A 21,109-nucleotide genomic window follows, 5' to 3' on the forward strand; every position below is an offset into this window, starting at 1 on the left:
TAGATTCGCGTCGATATGTTTCCCCCCGTTTTATTTTTTTTTCATTTTATTCGTTGATATTTATTGATTGGTCCGTATTTTTTTCATTGGACGTCAGGATAAACTATTACGTACGTAATTTATTCATTTAACAGCACAACGTGAGAGTGAAAGAGACGTGACGTGAAATTTTTAAATTGCGTATCGCGCAAAAAAAAAACAAAAGGTACGATATTACATATCACATGTGCCGGTGACCTATATCACGCTCTTTCGGTGAAACGCGTTTAAATTCCCATCAAATGATTTATACTACAAATACAAATTACGTATTGCCCCAGTTTCGTTCCTTTTAGATTAATTGCAGAAAACGATAAAGTACAAATAGTACGTGGCCTCCCCGCTGTGTGCCCTTTTGACAGTATCATATGGCGAAACGTAATCTCGTGCAATAATCACGTAATAATGCCCTACATTTGCGTGATTATTTTCGCGATTATTTTCATTTTAAGGTTACATACGTTTGACAGGCCTAAAACTAGGTCGAAATTAATGAATTTTTATTGTGGTAAATATATATCGAGTGCTCGCAACTCGTCGCGTCGCGTAAAAGAGTCACGGTGCGGTCTCGCATCGCGTGTACTACCGTATGTGTGTGTCTCTTGATATTTTTTAAAATAAAAATACATATCTTATAAAGTAGTCTTTTGAGAACATCTCCTGAAAATTTCAATTAAAAATGTCAAAAATTGAGGTCCAGGCAGCTATTTTCCCGAAATAGTGTTTTAAAAATCGATACCAGAAATATCTCGGAGACTATATAGTGGACCGATTTGCATGAAATTTTTTACAGCTACTCTCAATACAATAATCTAATGCTTGTCATAGGATTTGTTCAATCTATGGCTTAATGTTTTTTTTTTTTTTTTTTTTTTTAAAGAACACCCCGATTTTAAGGGGTCTCCTTCTATTCGAGATCTTTATTTCGGGCATCCCGATCGTTTAATCTAGAATTGCGTTCATTTAAAATTAAAAGGCAAACGGCGACGTTAAAACCCGTTGGCAATTAAAGCTCCTTTTTTCTCGGAAATTAAGTTTCCAAAATTGGCCCTGGAACATGTCGGCGCGACGGGGGACTAGGCCGAATGAATTTAACCGCTCTGAATCGAACTACGTGCAATTTTGAGCGAATTACAAGTAATTGTAATGCAGATAAAGCGACGGTAATTCGGTGGAATATGCGTGATGTCATGATTATGAGTTTATATACGAATTAATAATTGAGTGGATGTACGCGTACGCACGTGCGAGGAATTACGTCGATTTCGTCGTGTGCGAATATTACATTTATACCGTTACTGGCAATCGCGTTTGACAAACGCTTGAACATTTGTATTATCCACAATATTCTTTTGTAGATGTGACCGAATTGGGTTAAAGCGATTCGGCCGCGCTGACAATCCGAGATGGAACGGAGCGAAATATAAATCGCTCAATCATAAAATGACCTAATACGTCTAGTCAGGTTTTTCGACCTGATCCTCGACTTTTTTATCATTCATTACCTTTCTAACGTTTACATCTTCTATACTCGTTTTCATTTTAATAATTTTTACTCAAATAAATTTTTAAAATTTAGTCTCTATTTGAATCTCTATTCTAGAAAGATAAAAGTGTGTTACGAATATTTATAGCGACTTATATTTTTCATTTTCTCTTTTTCGTTTCAGTGTACCTTTTATTTAAATAATCCACACGATTTAACAAAAAATTGTGAAGTTATACCGTTTTCAATGTTTGTCCAATTTGTCTAATATATAGATCTATAACATATTTTTTATTTATACTACAAAATGCGTGTTGTATTATCTTCTTAATTTACTGTTAATAATAACGTCAATATTTTTCACTTTCCTCGAATTGTCAATAAAGCTTCGATTAACACTTTCTACGAAAACTGTAAAACATCGGGACGATCCGCTAACTTTTCATAACGATTCAAAATAACGTTATTCCTGAAATTTTTCGATCGGATAATTAGAGCAATTTGTCCTTCCCCGTTCGCCTAACTACTTGACTCTTCTTCCAACCCCGAGCAACCGGTCTGAGTATCTCGAGTCGCAGTCTCTCGCAGTTTTCCCCAGATATTTACTCTGGCGAAGTAGATGCCGAGCTAATTGAACAAACTTCGGATCTCGACCGAGGCTGCGGACCGCGGTTAATAGGGGCTCGCGAGTGTCGGAAGATGAGGGCGAGATACGTGCGCGAAGAGATACTGGGAGCGAAGTGGAACAAAAGGAGCCCAGGCGAAGGCTTGAAGGGCGAAGGCGGGAAAGGTTCAATGTTAATCCATTTTTCCGCGTCCCTTCACCTGGCTGCCCTTCCGCCTTTACCTCGCGCTTTTTCCTAGACGCGGATCGTAATATTAACGGCGGCGAAGCTTACAAGCATCCCCCCAAGGCTTGTCTCTGACTGCGTCCTTAAGCCTCCCTCTTTCCCGACCCTCTTCCTTCCTTCCCCCCCCCTCCCCGCGCCTTCTCTCTTCTTCTTCTTCTTCTTCTTCTTTTCTTCGGTGAGTTTTATGCGCGTGTCGGTGACTCCCGCTCGACTTAAAACGATTTGCCGAAGAAAGTGGCAATTGGAGAGGCGCGCGATGAGCGCGGCAAAGAGGCGGAGAAAGAGAGAGAAAGAGAGGAGAAAAGGGAACACTGGATGCGCGCCCCGAAGAGATGGCGCGGGAGGATCGCGAAAATCCACCGGAGTGAAATACGTTAACGAAGTTTGTTGCGAGACTGTGCGCGAGGCAAGATACGGGTTTGCAAACTCGAGAGCACGGGACGGTAAGGGATGGAGACGTCGGGGGGGGGGAGAGGGGACGGATGGACCAGGGCGGGAAAAATAAAACGCGAGCGCGGAAAAGTCGTGCAAATATGCTCTTCTTACTCGCGGAGCGAAGCCGGGCGCGCGCGTGTTGACACGTTCGATTAGCGCGTGCCTGCGCGCGAGTGCTAGTTTCGTTTTGCGAGAAACAAGTCTAAAAAGAGAAGAGACAAACGAGAGACGGCTCTGCGATTCATCATCGGGGCTCGGGCTTTGTCATCGCTTGCGGGAAACCCTATTATCGCGTCACGTGAGCTTTATCATGCAAATAATAGCATTAATAGCGTTACCATCGATCTCCTTCAGAACTCACTCCCATGCTTCCCATTTTACTCGTGAGTATCCAATGTTCACTGCCTGTATTTTTGCGTCAATTATTATATAAATTATTTATAATGCGATATGAAAATTTTGAAATTTTTGAAAAAAGGGGTTCGAAATTATTATTCAGAACTCATTCTAATTAAATGCATGTTTGACTAATTGCAAATCTTTCTCGTATCACTTGAATAAATCTAGCATAATCGGGCTACGCCACCTCTGTCCATTCAACAATACAGCATAACGTAACAAAACGTCAACTCACGTGGTATCATAATGGCACCGCGCTGCGCGCGAGGTGCGGCATGCGAGAGATTGGCTGTTACGCGGCAATAACAATGGAGGATCGGTTATTTTTCGGTGACGTTCACCGGATAGGAAATAGCTGTATAGCCGTTACTCGGCCGCGTGTGACACGTGTGTATGTACGCGCGTGTACGCGCAACCACTCGCACCCCCTCGATTTTAACGATCATGCCTCAGATATAAGCGGCGACGGTAACGTCCGAACCCTGTTTATCACCGGGGCCGCTTTTGTCCCCGCGCGATAATTTCGGCGGATATCGCGATAACATCACGGCCCGCGATTCATTATACGCCCGCCCGAGTATCGCGGCCTGACCCTCCCGGACGTACAACGGGGACGAAATTAAGAAAACACGGGATATTTACGACTGCGAAATATCCGCGTGTACATTTCGGATCAAAAGACTACCGGGAGTGGAGAGAGCGGGTATTACGAGAGATGTTGTTTAATCCAACGTTATATTTATTCTCCAGCGCGGCCGGGCATCCGGAAAATCGCAGAAGGGAAAAACGTACGCCCGGCCAAACGTGGGGACGGGGGCGGGGGGAGGGATGGTGTTGCCGATCGACGCCGGGCCCTCCCACGGTTGTGCTCCACGGGTTTTAAAGCCCGCTTTCATCGCCCGAGAATTTCATATCTTTCCTTTCGCAATGATATTTATCAAGCGTAATGCAAGAGCGTGAAGCCCCGGTAATTATATATGAATCCATTAACGGAGCGAAATGGGATTGCGAGCCCCGAGATGAAAAGCGAGTAAGACGGAAATGCGCGAGCGGGGTAAGGGATGGGAGGGACGGGAGATGTAGAACACGACCTCGCGCCAGACGTAGTGCAAACACGCTCTTCTTATTCATGGAATGGAAAAACCCGTACGTTGATTAGCAATTCTTTAAAAGTATACGCTCACGTTACCGCCACCGCATTCCGCCGCTCGCATTTTACACAAGTTGTAATTTAATGTTGTTGAGTGCTGCGGACATTTCACTTAAGACGTCACGCGGGAAGCGCGAGATCGTTATGCAACATGCATCGGGGGGGGATGTAACGACGCGCGCGCGCGGGCGGCGACGATCGTACGAAAAAATTTCAAAAATTCGACCAGATAGAAAATAACGATAAATTGAAACGTCCGCGTCCCAATGGGAATCCTCGTCAAGCACGTATTTACACTGTAATAATTAAAATCTACGAGAACGATGCAAATGAAACAAATTTAACGACGAATCACACAACTGGACGGGAGATTGCAAATCGCTGATACGATTTATTACCGTGCAATATCTTTACGATAATTAAATCTTTTTTTTTAACAACCATAGCTTTTTCATCCGCTAATGTCTATGCTACCGCGCGAAATCTTCATCGCAGGGCGCAGCTGGTTATTCGATGGCGATTGAAATTTCTATTAGGTATTGTAGCAAATCGTTAATGTAAAATAAAAATAAAATAACGGCGACCCACTAAAAAAAATAGTCCGTGATATAGAAATAAGCGCGCGGTGGTAAATAGGAGTTCATTTTGAAAGACTGTATTTTGGTGAAGCGAGACTTTTGGATGACAAAGAAACGAATGAGATTAAGACGTCCCTGTAGCCATTTGCGTTACACTTTGAAATATACTTATTATTTTAAATGATTTATTATTCTGACCTTGTTTGCAAATTTGCTCCACTTTAGATTTTTAATACGGATACTTACAATTTTTTTATGAATCTATTTTCTTACATATCGATTTGTGCCTATTTTCTGATTTGTCTAATTGTATATGTAAGTAAGAACAGATAATAAGTCTCTCTGAATATTTTCCTTCGTCAATCTATCTTAATAATTCTGTTTTTAATATTCGACGTCAACGTCAGAGATGAATTAAATAAAAACACTCATGTCAGAAAATAGTAATTTTGCCATTCAGATTAATTTGGAACGCGTCAACTGATAAATGAGAATTGGATATCTATTTTTACACACTGACTTCGAATATTTCTCGATACAATCGGATCATAAACATAGAAACAGTGACTGTTTGAATTAGACGAGTTTAACGCTTACATGCCATCGCTTCAGAATAAAAAATTAAAATGGTTACTGGTATATCAGTTTTAGGATCTAACAATTCTAAAATTTGCAGTTATTTTATTTCGCAAATAAAGCTACGAAATAAAATAACTGCAAATGCACTTACTGCACATTTTACAACGAGCGGTGAAAGCAGAAATATAGGTCGACAAGTCATCGAATGACAGATGAAAATTTGATTTGTCAAGGCTTTATCGGGACTCACCTTTCCTCAGGGTCATCGTTCGGGAGCCCTCCATAGGACTGAACAGACCATTGCACGTTGCGTCGCCGCTCTGCGCCACCCGGTACACCTCGGCGGTGCCCTCGGGCACCGGCCCGCCGGCCGGCAAAGCGACTTCGTGGTCCATGGTGCCCATGCCCATGGCCGCCCTGTTCAGGTTACTCTGCACCGTCTGCTGCCCTGCCTTCTCGTAGACAAAGCACCGGTATCGATCCTCGTTGCTGGACGCGTGGCCGTGATGCAGACGGCCGACTAAGTAACGGCTGCTGCCTTCCTTCCAGGTGGCCAGGCATTCCAGCTCCTCCACTGAAACGCGCGAAAGAGAATACCATCTTGAGCAAACCTTCGGGAGCTAACGGTTAGTTTCGAGCGAGCGCAAATTTCCGCAAAACCGTAGCATTCGCGTGGCATATAGTGCGCGAGACCGCACGAGTAGCAGGATCGGAACGTCTTTCAACGCCTTCTCGGATGCGATATGTATCGGAATGTCTCACAAAATCCGAACACTGTTCTCACAGGATCTATATAGTATTCATGGGAATCTGGCGAACCGTCTCTCGAACAGTAATTTCTACAAACAATCCTCGAACCGATCTTTCCTCATTATCTATTAAAGCGGCTACTTAAAAACTCTTGAAACAACTACCGAGCGGACCTACCGGGGTTTCTTTAATCCTCTCGCGAGTGCGATATCGGCGAAGTCTCTACGTGCGAAACTAGCAAATTGTCAACGGCGCCCCGATGTGTTAAGATCTGCTTAGATTCGAGAGCACCGTGTGCTCTTACAGCGCGCACGGGCGCAGAAAGCGTGTGTAAAGCATTTGAAACTTCGAAAGTGCATTTAGCGTTTCGAAGCGTGTTACAAGATAATGGTGAAGCACGGTTGCGGCCTGACACTGCGCGCTCGCTCCTATGTTTAAACTGTCTGGGGCAACAAAATTAAATGAATTTGAGTTTGACGCGCGCGGAGCGCGCTAAACATGCTTTCGAAGTTTCGAAGCGTTTTACACGCTAGACTCGTTCTCAGAAACGGCCGCCGTAGCTTCGGCTCGATATACGTCCCAAAGTTTTATTCTGTGAGACCGACTCCGTATACGTTGGGTGCGAGACCATTCGCTAAAGAATCGAAAGGGGAGAGCTCTCAATGACGCTTGCTTAACGATTCTATTGCTTGAAAGCGGCTGTCGGGGTAAAACCTTCCGTATCATTTGTACCTTTGGATAGTGCGGAAACTTTACAATATCTGCAGCAAACAATTGGGAATGATATCACCATAGAATTCGCATTACAATTGCTGCTCTCACTGTTTCTATTTACTTTTTTCGACAAAATAAATTCTACATACCGATAATAATATTAAAATTAAATATAAAGAGGCTCAAAGATTAAAAATCAATAGAAATAAAATAAAACGATTTAGAGCCAGAACTAGGTGTTCGTGCCGATGTATTTAATACGACGTGCCCACACGGAGAGAACTTTTGTGTTTTAGAAGATTGCGCTTTTGCGTGCTTCTGTAATTTTTAATTGCCGTTTCATTGTAACTATGTTTCATTGTACTACACTGAAGACGGTCTGAATACAGACCGAAACGTTTGTGAAATTTAATTCGTATTAACATCGACACGAACACCTAGTTGTGGCTCTAAGCTCTTTTTTTATTTTTAAATTTTTATTGATTAAAATTAAAGTTGCGCAGTAATATTGCGCGAGTGAAACAGAAGTGATGCCTCCTAACCATCACTGATTTGCCTCTTCGAAATACAGACGTTAATCGCGATCTAGCTCGAAAATATCGATATACATCGCGGCTAAAACTTAACGTTCGATTTGGCAAATCGTTGAAGTAACTCTTTCGGCGTGCCCCATTATCAGCCATTCGCAGTGGCTAGAAGCACCGCCTCGTAAAGAGGATTTCGATAGCGCTGCTGAAAACGCCATTGAAGGAATGAGCCAATGCAAACGGTTCGAGAAAAAGCGGCGAGACGAGAGAGGCGAGGAACGTCCGGACGACGGCAGCGAGCGAACGTCCTCCAGCGATCGTAGACGGACCACCGCCATGATTTCCACGTGAAAAACGTTACCGCGATTACTGACCGTTGCCCGTCGGCCATACTTCGATATCCATTTTCACTTCGCCGCTGGATTTTTTATTCGTCGTGTGCAGTTTTAATGAAAACGTAGCAAATCATGGTTGACGGGGAAAATAGATGAAAGGGATATATTGCTTCATCACGAGAGTCGAATAATCGCTATATATATATCTGCTAATTTAAAACGCCGCACTAATTCATTTCTAGATTTATCTATTAGAAGATTGTTTCTCGAGATATCGAATCATGTTACTGAAAAAGAAGTCAACTTTTTCAAAGAGTCAAAAAGTCAGTTCTTTCACGCGTTACACCGTATTAGGTTTTAAATTTTGTAACATAAGAGAGTCCACGGATTCAACTGTGCACATAACATGCGATAAGCAAAGAAAAGCTTTTTTGCTTTGACTAAGCGTCTTTTTTTTCCCCTCTGAAAGCCAGTGAAGTCTTATTTTGTACGTAGGATGGGAAACTATTTCAGTATACAAATTCCCGCTAAGAAAACGCTGACCTAAAACTCGTCAAAAAGGACCGGCGGTTGAAAGATCCGATAGATCCGAGGGAGCGTGTGCAGGGTACGAGAGTATCGCTCTGTATATAGCCGAGGCTATTCGCGGCAAAAATGTTTCGGGCGCGGCGACCGCGGACGCGCGGCGCGCCGTCGACTATACGCTTGTCGCCGTAAAGACGCTTCCCAGAGCGCTCTTTAAAGCGCCATTGGGAGAGCCGGGGCATTCAACGACAGACGGAAAGGGACGATCGGAGGAAGACGAATGAACGAGGAAGAAGCGCGGAAAGCGACCTGACGGTGCGGCGAACGAACGAGCGAGCGAGCAAGCGATCGACTTGGCGAGAGCGAGAGCTCGGGGGAGATTTCCGTGTGAAAAACGATACTCGGGATTCTCTCCGAGCTCTGTCGCCGCTAGAGAGATCCCTCGGCTTCCTCGACGCGACCGACAATTATCGGTTCGGAACCGGACTTCGACGTACAGCCCGAAAGACCGCGCAAAGAGCGAGAGATGTTATCGTTTCAAGCTCCGCTCGTTCAGTTCCGCTTTGCCACTTCGACCATTCTCGCGCTCTCTCGCTTCCTCCGTCCTTTTCTTCCAGCCTTAGTCCCTTCTAGAGCGCGGAATAGAAGCAGCGGTGGGATCTCGGGAGCCGCGTATCTAAATCACATCTCACGCGCGCGAAAGTCTGCCTTCCCTTTTTCCAAGACTCTTTCTCGCCGCGGCTCGCTCTTTCACTGCCCTCGCGACCGGCGCGCGGCGCCTCCTCACCTTTTTATCTTCTCGCTCGACCGCCGCGCCGCGGAGAGTCGGTTTTTTGATCTCCAAGTAATTTGAGAGTAACGCTTGGAAAAAAGACCCGTTCCTGGATTTTTCCAGGTGCTTCTACTTCTGTGCTATCACCCTCGCCTTTTTTCCTTCGCGTCTCTTCGAAGACTCGGATTTTTCCGCTAAAACGTCAGTGTCAGCCACGCGTTGAAAGATGAATAGGCAACCGACTGATCAATAATATAAAGTTGTAAACTATTCGCAATCATTTATTAGATTTATTAGAGTAATCGAAAATAACAGTGATGAATTTTTAACCCTCGGTGGTCACACTTCTTTTTTGAACATTTCTTTATAGGATTTTTTTGAACATGATACCACTCAAAAGTTAATTTTTAATACATTCTACAATGTTTAAACTTTAATTCTATAATTTTTTGCGAACCACTTAACCTGTTAGTTTTTAAACAGCATGCAGCTGTTTGAAAATTGGTTGGGAGAATACTTTGACCACCGAGGGTTAAATATCGAATTTTCTGAAAACTATTGGTAACAATATTTGTCTGCAGCGTTACAAAATTTGAATAATTATACAAATACGCGTTTTGCCTTTCTTTTTTTTTTAATCAAATCGATTCGACAGTGAACAAAGGTGGCGTGTTTGTCCGTTAGTTACGGAAATAAAAATTACGTGTCACGAAATTTGGAAACACCATACCAGTTGAACGATGAAAACCGATTCTCTACGCGAGACGCTTAAATCGCTATATCGAATTATAAAAATTTTCAAACGAGTGGATAAAAATTCATCTATTCCACGCTGTGCGCTCGTCAATGACGATGCATCGCTCAATAAATCGGTTTCTCAACAGGTTGTCGGGGCTGGGAAACCGGAAGGCGTTGACGACATCCCTTTTCGCGCGAATAGCGGGATTCGGGATAAAAGAACTGTAATACCCCTGCGTCGATTTAATTCTGAAAAATCTGCCGCCTGACCGACTCGCAATCGCTTTTTTCCCCCCTCCTCCCCCGCAAAGTGCGCTAGTTAAAGGTACGATTCGTCGGTTAGATTTCGAACGAAACCGTTTCCATTTTGGTGGGTGTTTGAAAACGCGGGACCAAAGCGCATCGAAAGTAAATCCGATCAAACGCGATGAGGAAAATAGAAGAAAATGCAGGATATAAAAGCCGCACACGAACGCCGGTCGGTTCTTTTATTCACATCGCCCACCGTATTTACATGATGTGCATAGACTCTTTTAATCCGCCCTGTTATCAAGGATATATACGCAGGTATTCCAAAGTTTTATAAAATCGATGGCTTCCCCAAATTGCAGCATGGAATTCTCTTCGACATATAGCGTGATGGATCACAACATCTCTTTGATTAATAATGAAAATTTATTATTCCCTTTGTAGACGAGCAAGAAGCATGAATTTTTTGTTGGAGAAAAATTATTCGTATTTTATGATTTTGCGATAAAATAGAAACTACGTTGTAAACGAAACGAAAATTATGCGTACATTGATGTTTTTCTCGAAATACACATAATTGCAGTGTAGGTACGTATAAATGCAAATCGTTTTGTAAAACACACGATTTTATGAATAAATCTTAACTTGACTTCGTCAAACTCGAGTATCTTGTTAATTTTCGCGGTAAATTATTAAATCAAAAGGACATTCGCGGAGAGAAATGAATATTCTATTCTATTATCCCCTATCATCTGGCCGGTGATAACGGCCCTAATAGCAGCCCCAGAATCGACGGGGTTGATGAATATTTAGACGCTGCCCACACATTTTGCAATGTAACTTGGTATAATTGACAACGCTACCGTTGCTTCGAAACGGATTATCGGCGGTATCGATTATACCGCAATATATTAAACTGAACACACGTCGGTCAAAAATAGACATATAAACCCCGTATTGACTACAAATTTAATCTCGCTGTGCCGCGCTATTAAATGCAAATCCATCGAATAACGAGCGTTTAATTGAAGCGCGCAAGATATACAAACCGGTGATAGCCAGGCCAGTCTACCGGAGTCGCTGAAGTGACTGCTCGCGTATGAGGTATCAATCGAACTAATAAGTTGCACTACTCAAATTAAACTGTACCAATTAAACAGTAGATACATACGCTAACCAAAGATCTGCCTCGATATATAACTAATGGGTCTCTTAATTTCAATTTTCCAAAAATAAACTTACAGGTAAATTAAAGCTGATGCTAATAATACGAAAATATAGAGTATTTTCTGCATGGAAGGCAAGTAGAATTTCACGTCGTAACATTTATTACGTTACGACGAATTATGTAAAGTACCGCACGCAGTACCGCCAAAGAACCGTAAAGATTATAAAACCTGTATTTGCATAATTTTGTAATAATACGATTATCGCGTTTTGCATAATTCGTAGTAACAATAAATGCTTCGACGCATCCTGACTGTGTTGCAAAGCGTACACATGTTGTAAACTAAATTTTACAAAAAATTTACATGTATATTCGTGTTTTCAATAGTATGAAAGTGTGAAGCTTATGAAAAACACAGAGACTTTTAATCTTTAGTGATATTGAAATATATATAACGGAAAAGCTATGGGTAATATTTTTGTTGAAACGAAATGCACGCCAGATTTGTTAAAGAATATGTAGGTGAAAAATAATACGCGAGGAAAGAAAAAGGAAAAAGCTTGCTCACGCCACACTCACACTTTTTCTGTCTTTCAGAGGCCGAACAATAATTTGTAGCTTGTTTTTTAGACGAATTAGAAATCGTGGATTTCTCCTTTGGCTGCACTTTGCGCCCTTTTTTGTAAAGTCTACAATGAGAATTAAAGGCATAAAATTCAAGCTTAAGTCTTAAGTTTTCCCGAAATTTCGATAAAAGCCTTAAGCCATAAAAAATTGACCAATCACAGTCGAGTATCCTTCTCACATTCGACTGTGATTGATCAATTTCTTACGGCTTAAGGCTTAAGCTTAAATTTTACGTTTTAAATTCTCATTGTATAGACACCGCTTAAAACGCAGACAACACTTTCCGATAAACCGAGGAGTATCTTACCTGCGCTCTCCGAAGCGGGTACGTCGGGGCAGGCTTGATATTTGAAGAGAAGTCTGCTGTCATCTGTACAGGTGTCGACGTTGCTCGGCGGGTTCGAGCACGTGCCGTGGCCGCGGTTGTACGAAAAGGTCATGGGGCCGCGAAAAGGGCACGCGACGGGGGGTGCCTCCTCGCGGAACATGGAGTATAGCAGCGCATCCCCCGTAATATACGAGCAGAGAGACGCCAGAGAGTTCCTATTGTGGCAAAAAGCTGCAAGAGAAAATTAATTGAGATTAAATGCGCGTCCCGGCTGCGTTATCTCGCACGCGCGCGCGCGCGCACACACACCACACACACAATATATACTACATTAATAATAAATCTTATATCCGGCCGGTGTTTCATATCAGCGACCCAAATTTTCCCGAAACGTATATTCGTTACACGGAAATGTGACATCGTGCATTAAACCGCGGCGTTGAGAGTGACAGAAGTAGGTATATGTTAAATAATTCAATGAAAAGACACAAAATTTATGTATTATAAATGAGAGATACGTTAAATATATTTAGCGCGTTTGTTTTAAACGTTATCGCAGGCACGGCGGTATAAAGTCATAATTTCTCCCGTGTCAGAAGACAAACCACTTGAGAATAATTGATGACGAAAATCCAATTATCTCTTACGATATCATTTTCTTCGATAGTTATACAAAGAGAATGTTATTTTCTGCGACAAAGGAATTATGCACCTAGATGACATATTCGGAGCTTATATTTTTAGCCGCATTCGCATTCGGCCAAGTCCATAGGAATTCTATAGACGGGATACACTGTTACGATCGACTCGAGAGATTACGATTAGGACTCCCGTGTAACATCGTGAAAACTTCAATTTTCTCGAACGCAATATTGCCGTTATCGGATTTCGCTGATGATAACGTATCACTCGTACAGCGTAAAGTAAATAAAAGCCCCTACAAGTCGTCCTATTTCCCATTACTTGCTTCACTTCGCCCACGGAAAAGTTTTCCGCGGCAACAAATCTCTCGCTACGGCGCGTATACGTATCATTTTTCGAGCGAGCCAACGATAATCGCAGTTACATCTCTTTTTACGGGGGGGACCATCCTCCGGGGAATCACGACGTTAATAAAAATTTTGCCGGGTAACGGAAAGTTCTTATATCGCCGGTGACGCGGAGAACGGGGAAGACGAGGAGGCGGAAGAGAGGAAGAAGCAGGTCGAGTTGGACGATGACGAATCTTTCCTGAGTAGCAAGTTCATACCCGCGGTGGAAGTTTAACCGAGGATATTTCCCTCCGATTTCTTTCCCCGCAGCCCCCGCCGCGCCGCGCCGGTAGGCAGGAAAGCGGCGGAAGCTTCCGCGAAAGACTTCGCTTCGCAAAGAGACTTAACTTTTCTGCACGCAGGTGTTACCCGCGGCCAGCGAAAAATCGAGCAAAAGACTTTTGTCTCCGGTCTACCTCTTTATTGGCGGCAGCCCCGAGTTTTCAGATCGCTTGAAGCTTCTCTTATAATTTTAATATTTTTCGACGGATTGTTCGAAATTGTTCAAAATTCACGTACGCCAACTTTAGTATTTTGGCAAAAATATTTAGATATTATATTTTATTTAGTAATATTTTATCACAGCGACAGATGTGTTGCTAAAATAAAATATTCAGGTGTCGAATTAACGGTACGTCACGCGTGATATTTATTCAATTGTGCACGCCACACTTATTGAATGGAGAAAGTCCTGTATCTATCGACACGTACGGCGAAGATGGAGTCTCGCTCCTTGGCGCCGCATACGGGCGAAATTCGCGTTTCTTTAATAAAATATACGTCGTATGTGGAAATATTGCGTTCGCTTCGACGTTTCATTCATCCGCGCTTTTGACGTTTCGCAACTGAGTTGCCTGGATTCGCGCCGCGCGCCGTGCCGGAAGGATAGGAGAGTAGCGGCGCGCGTTTCGTCTCCGTTCTCCCATTTTTCCCCGACGACAAACTGTGCTCAACGAAGGCAGTCTGCGAGCGACGGTGCCCGCGGCGTGACACTATGCAGATTAAAGCCCGATAAAACGACGAGAGGAGAGAAGAAAAACGGGGGAGGGGGAGAGGGGGAGAGGGGACTTTGACAAATCGTCGAAAAATGCCGACGCGAGACGTAGGAGGCGGATCCAGCGCGGACGCTGTCGCGCTTTTTCCGCTCGTACATGTTGACCTACGCTTTTTTCTCCTCGCTAACCCCGAGCTGCGCGAGTAGTAGCCCGCGCTATCCCTATCGCATCCGGTGGGCGAAACTTCGGGTTACTTCTTGGTGCTCGTATCGTCGCGCTCGATAATCGATAAAACTGCAAGGGGGATACATTTCTGAATTGTTCAAAATTGTTGTACCGAAACTAGTCAACTACGTCGCAATCTCCGGAAAGTTCTATAATTATAACTCGCGAGACGTCGCGTAATTGCGGTTTCTCATAAAAAATAACTGTTTTCGCACTGCGAGTTTTTCTCTCGTGCAATACAGATTGTCGAATTTTTCGCACATATCTTACATATAATGCAGTTTAATTTAATTCTCTCGATTTAATAGATAAATCCAAAAACTAGGAACTTCAAAAAATGTTAATTAAAAAAGTAAATTACATTATTGTAAAACTTTTCCTAAGCATAATGTATGAATCGTACATTAAGATGAAAGATTAGTTAGGATTGAGAATTATGCAGAAATGGGAACTGATTGTAGCTTGAAAGAGAAAAACGGTCACTATTGTTTTTTCAATTATTAGAATTAGATGGAGCGAGTTTTTCGTCATACACGTCACAAATGGTTTAACTAATTCTTTCGATTTAATAAATAAATCCAAAAACTTCAAAAAATGTTGAGTAAATCACATTATTGTAAAACTTTTCCCAAGTGTAATGTATGAATCGTAGATTAGGTTGAAGGATTAAGTTAGGTTTTGAGAATTGCGCAAAAGCGGGAACTGATTATCGCTCGAAAGAGAAAAACGGTTACCATTGTTTCTTCAATTAGCATTAGATGAAGCTAAACAATTATTCTATTTTTAACTATTTAACATATATAGAAATCTGCAGGGAGACTTGCATTAGCGTCGGCAGTCGCTAACCGGAAAACTGGAACGCGCAGCGCACTTCAATCCGCGAACGTTGCAGAGTGTGAAATACGGCAGCGTTTCGTTAGGAATTATTATCATGTTTCGGCGAGTTCGCTTCTCGTTCGGATGAACACATTAACGAGGTAGATAGAAAACGAATATTCATAGCGGTGAGGAAGAGGAGGGTTGTTCTCGATCGCCTTTATACAGTAAACGAGATTGGTACTCGCGGAACGGAATTAGCGAAACCGTTTTCGCAACGGCTTCTTCTAATGTCTCCGGCGTTCATCGCGCCCGTCGTTCCTCACAACGACACGGAAAATCGTTAAGTCTCCCGTCCAAGAATAATTTCAGACGCTACGACTCAACTCTCGGCATTCTCCCTTCCCTCCCCCACCCCGTCATCGCGTCAGCTTTTAATTATCGGCATTCTAATGAACGAACCGGCTCTTCGAGGGCCACCGGCGAATCGTTATCGACCCGGCGAAATAATGACGACACCGTGCCGCGCACGTGGCGCGTTTATTTTTAGGTACTTTTTCGTACTTACTCTCTTTGTACTGCAGAACGTTGGAATGCTTCTCGTGAATGACGACGCAACGGTAGCATGATTTCCTGAAACAGAAAAAGAACGAGGCGGTCTGCCTTAATTCATGTTTCATTTCACGTTGCCTCGATAAGAGAGAACGTTATCTTATTTGATTCCGTTCTCGTGTTGAAATCAGACATGTAAAATGGAACGATTTGAATAATACATTTTTAATTGTCAAAAATGTAAGCGAAAATTGCAACCAACCAACAATACTGCTCCATAGAATGGAAGAAATAGTCGTTACTTATAGAACTAGAAGCATCTGATTTTCGTAATTGCTAATCAATAATCAACGCGATTTTTATAATTGTTTACGTCAACGGTCAACATTATTACAGTTTCGTTGTATTTTAATTGTGTATAATTTTGTTACATTAAAAGGATGCGGTGACGTTCAATTTTCGCTATATCGTGTCTCACGGCGCGTTTCTTTTGCAACTTTTTTCATATCGTTTGACGGTATATCGATCGGACACCTTGCACAGGCAAGTCTGATAGTGATCTTCGCAAAAAACTTGGAGAGCCGGCTCGTGTGACACGAGCATTACACGGCGAAACAGAAGCTCGGCTTCCGCCGAGGCTTCATTAGACTCATTACGTCTCTGGGCCGCGTCTTTTCTTCGCGTTTTCGAGAGAAGAGATTGCATTCAGCTATCGTAAAAAAATCGTGTACTGTTGTCAGCGATACGGACCGCGTGGCACCATTTTTATCTTTTGATAACCAGTTTACTTAAAGAAGCATTATTTAATTTTAAATGAAAGATTCAAGGTGTGACATGGTGACAGGTTTATCTTCTTATACACAGAAAAAAAAGAAGTGTCAAATCAACACTGATATACTTGTACGCAAGAATATATAATCTTATAAGAATTTTAACTTTTTATTTTAACCAAGTTGGCTCACAGTTTTTCAATGTTCATATCGAAAAGACGTTATTTATTGCCAGTCACGGTCGATTTAAAGAAATTACTTGATTGTTATTCTATACTGGCGAAAGAAATTTATTATTCTTTTTATTTTAATTCATTTTTCTTGGTCGAACTATATAAAACTTCGTTTAATACTATAGGTATAAATATGATATAAATGACTTTATTTAAGCACATTTTCTTCATTTAACGCAATATCATCTCATTTCAAGATATATTATACATTCTTGCGTATATCGGTGTTGATTTGACACTTCTTTTTTTCTGTGTATTATCTAAAGTATCGAATTTCTTCGAACTAAAACAAGTCTCTCAAGGTATATAGCTGCACGTTTTTAAAACGATATCGCCAATTTTACAGAATTGAATAAACCGCTACTCGTGATAAAAAAAAATAGGGATCCAGGTTATTCGGTCGACTGATTTCGCCATATTAGCTTCAGCAGCTAAAGCTTTGATCGGTTGGATACACGAACTGTATATGTTATCTGAATCCTATATAGAAATAGCTCGGTAGAAATTTTCAGAGTAGAAATTGTCTCGCTACAATTGCTTGCGATACACAAAGAGATTAAAATAAACACGTTACGAGTAAATAAATAATATCGATAGCTTTTTTATTTTGTTTCGATACTGGAAGAAACCGATATTGGATTAGTTCAAAAGTTATTAATCCTTTATTGCTTTTGATTATTTATTACGGTGTAATTCGAGAATGAAAATAACAACCTATAAATTTTTATATCCAAAGACAAAAAATACTTTCAATTGTTAACAATAAAGATCCAGATAATCTAATTTAATCTTTCTTTTTTCGATAGAAAAGCGTGCTTTATTCTATTATTTGTTATCTAAAGATAAGTCGATATACAATAGAAGATCACAATAAAATATTCTGTTTTCAAAATAATCCTATATAAAGTTTTCAAAAGCATTTACAATCTTGTTTCAAGTACTTTACAACAGATATATAATTTCGTGAAATAGGTAAAAAATGAATCGGATTACTTACTGATCTACCAGGAGAAACTTGTCACCTTCGTTGTGAAGACACCTGCCCTTGGTGGATAATTCGTTCTTGGATATTAATATTGATTGCCTCACGCCACTTTGAAACCACGTGCCTTCCCACTTCGCTGGAAACAAGCATTCTGAAACGGCAAAAGGTAGATCAAGGTTTATAAATTGTTTCACGTCGCGTTTAATATGCTGTATAATGTGCGCGCGTTACATTTTTCATCATCATCATCATTATTTAGGGTCGTGGCACACAAAAAACTTAAGCAGTAAAACTTAAGCAGTAAGCGAATCAGCCAATCACAGTCAAGAACTTGAGGCATAACGTAAGCGGTATAGCAAATCCAAACTGTTGGTTTTCTTACTGCTAACGTTTTACTGTTTAAGTTTTTCTATTTATGTGCCAAGGCATTATTTCGTGAAAATCTACGTTGAATCTCAAACGCGAATTTAAAAATTTAATTATTGAAAGTGGTTTCAATTTTTGACGAAAAATCTACAAGTGATAAAATCATGCGCGATAAAATCAACAGGTATTCGCGCAATATGATAATCGTCACATTTTCAAAATTCTTACTTAATATCTCTATTTTTGGCGAGATGTATCTGATCGTCGTGCTATACGCCATACGAGAAGAAACGAAGAGATGTAATATGTCCAATGAAGTAATTCAGGACAAATCGAATCCGAGGCCGAAGATAAGAAGGAAAAGGAGTAGAAATATCAAATAAGAGAGAAAGAGAGAGAAGAGAAATTCAGGGGTAGATGAGTGGAGAGAAAGTTGAGAGAAAGAAAGAGAGATCGGGGAGACACACAGCGTCGGTAGCGAGATGGGAATTCCTGGGGCGGGATAATCCCGAGGGCGAGGCGAATTTCCGGAAACTACTGCTAGTATGGAAGGGATACATCCAGCCGAGTTATCGACGATAATCGAAATCCGGAGGAGTCCCTCGTGCCTCGTTCGTTCTCCCGTGCGTAGGTCCACCTATATACTGAAAACGAACGGAGAAACGGGGTACTCGCTATGGCGAGGCGTATTTTTGAGCTCGACGAGGCAGAATAGGAATCCATTTTCGAGGAACGAGCGATACAAGATGATGTCTGGACGAAACATGAGGTGAAAATTACGAAATAGGAATGACGGATGTATCCTTGCTTTCCTTCACGTACGATACTTATCGCTTTCTTATAATTCTATACACTGACAATGAGAAACAAAAGTTGTTAACTTGACTAAATATTTTCAACTGGTTATTATTTTTTTAATTGAAATATTTATATATTTTAATTAAATACGGCATATTAAATCTAACATGACGTAAATTGACCCAATAACTTGAATATTTCAATAAAAAAAAATTATAATCAGTTGAAAATATTTAGTCAAGTTCACAACTTTTTTCTCAGCATTATTTTTTCGAATGATAAACTTGATATAATCAGTGCTTTATATCAGTAATTTGTGTGTGTAATTACACATGCGCGCATGAATGGTTATACATATTATATGTGTAACAATTATATTATTAGGCATATTATATCATTACATATATTATACATGTATGTAATATGTTGAACGAGTCATATCTCATGAATTGTGTACGAACTTAAACGGTAATCTAATCGAATAATTATGATTTCACATTTCACAAGGAAATTACTACATACAATCTCCGTTAATCTAGTAGCAATCGTTTCTTGGAATATCGCGTAATGTCTTCATCTCACCTCGATTCGAATTACCATTCTATGTATGTCCGATGTAATTTACATCAGATATTAATTTAATAGCTTAACTTTATTATACATAGAACCGCACCGATTCGCTTGCAGAGGTATTCTTCGTTAATATGCTATCAGATGTAACTGCCTAAAACTCCCTTTATATGTATAAGGCAGCACTAACCAAATCGCTAAAACTAATAGGCTCATAATTTTGATTTACGCAGTAATTAGCGCCATAAATTCTGCCCGCAATTTACATGTATTTACTAATAACTTTTATACAAAGGTACACTGTACATTTTCACGTAATATAATTTTCAAGTAAAAGTGTGGAAAGAAGAGTAAATGTCGCATGAAGACGTATCGAATAACCGTGACATCGTTTAATGCACTTAATTAGGTAACGGCGAGCGTAATTGAGAGGCGGACGCGAAACTTGGCGCACGGCGCGGCGTGAAAGTAATTCAACACAGAGAAATATTTTCGCAAGGATTCGCGCGACGGTAACAAAAGGAAATTTCAGCAGGAGTCCCTGTAACGGGACAAGACTGTTATCGTTTCCCCAAAGTTGACTCACGGTGTTGATTCGTCTAATTGGAGAGAGGTTTTTTTTAGCTCTTTAAGGGGGAGAGACTGTTAAATGTTGATTGAATGGTTTACCGACCGTGGGGTAAATAGCCGGCCCATCAAGAACGAAGCTCTGCCCGGCTAACGCAAATTTTGACTAGCTATTTGTAATAACAAGGCGCGAACAAATTCCCCGCGCTGAATGTTGAGATTGCCCTTTTAAAGTATCCTCCCTTTCTCGTTTCCGCGCGCGCACGAATGGTCGTTGGACACGTTAAGTCTTCGAGGTTTTATTATAGTTTGCACAAACATAACGCTCCTCTTCTTTATTCTGTACAAAGGAAACAGAGAGAGAGACCGCGTTTCTTAATAAGTTTAAAAACGCTTTTATATAAAAATAAACGAGAAAGTCAAGGCGCGCGCGAAGATCCACCGCGTGTTTCGTTGCTCTTGCTGCATGAAAATTGTCCAGAAATCCTGCCGTCTCGCATTCGAATCCATTCACTCTCTTCCAAAATATGATTCCTCGCGAGAATTGACTCTCTAATTTTTGCAAACTACATTTAACAATTTGTCAATTTTTATCTCTGGATCTCGTGTTTACAACACATAAATATAGAGTATTCGCAAAAAATAAGAGGAAAGAGAAATGTATTTTATTAAAACAACAGCGTTTTACGAAGGCAAAACATTGATATCCGTAAAACATTTTACGTTATGTATTTTACAACAAACGAACATACGGGATTAACCTGGCACCATCGCCCGCTGTTTATTTTGCATCATTCATAGCAAACAGAAGTAATTTGAGGGTCAAAGGAGAGATTGATTATATGCGATGAAAAAATCATCGAACACTCAAGAACGACGGGTACAGGTGCGTTTAGCGAAATGGAGATCGATACGACGCGCGCGGGGGGGCCCCCAGAATTCGTCAGCTGC

General features: G+C 41.2%; 1 protein-coding gene and 1 long non-coding RNA gene across 3 annotated transcripts in view; one reads left to right on the top strand and one right to left on the bottom strand.

The window, feature by feature from the left end:
- The window catches only part of LOC139812408 (uncharacterized), a 178,981-nt gene that overhangs the window by 87,485 nt on the left and 70,387 nt on the right, over positions 1-21,109 (top strand). The gene's annotated exons all lie outside the window — the stretch shown is intronic.
- The window catches only part of LOC139812404 (uncharacterized), a 238,650-nt gene that overhangs the window by 46,342 nt on the left and 171,199 nt on the right, over positions 1-21,109 (bottom strand). For both annotated transcript variants that reach the window (XM_071777195.1, XM_071777194.1), the window contains exons 4-7: positions 17,870-18,008; positions 15,886-15,950; positions 12,230-12,481; positions 5,768-6,091 (exon numbers count right to left, since the gene is read on the bottom strand). In XM_071777195.1, coding sequence (XP_071633296.1) covers positions 5,768-6,091; positions 12,230-12,481; positions 15,886-15,950; positions 17,870-18,008 — 780 coding nt within the window. The remainder of the gene's footprint in view (positions 1-5,767; positions 6,092-12,229; positions 12,482-15,885; positions 15,951-17,869; positions 18,009-21,109) is intronic.

The sequence above is a fragment of the Temnothorax longispinosus genome, chromosome 4 (genome assembly GCF_030848805.1).
Source record: "Temnothorax longispinosus isolate EJ_2023e chromosome 4, Tlon_JGU_v1, whole genome shotgun sequence".
NCBI classification, from domain to species: Eukaryota; Metazoa; Arthropoda; class Insecta; order Hymenoptera; family Formicidae; genus Temnothorax; species Temnothorax longispinosus.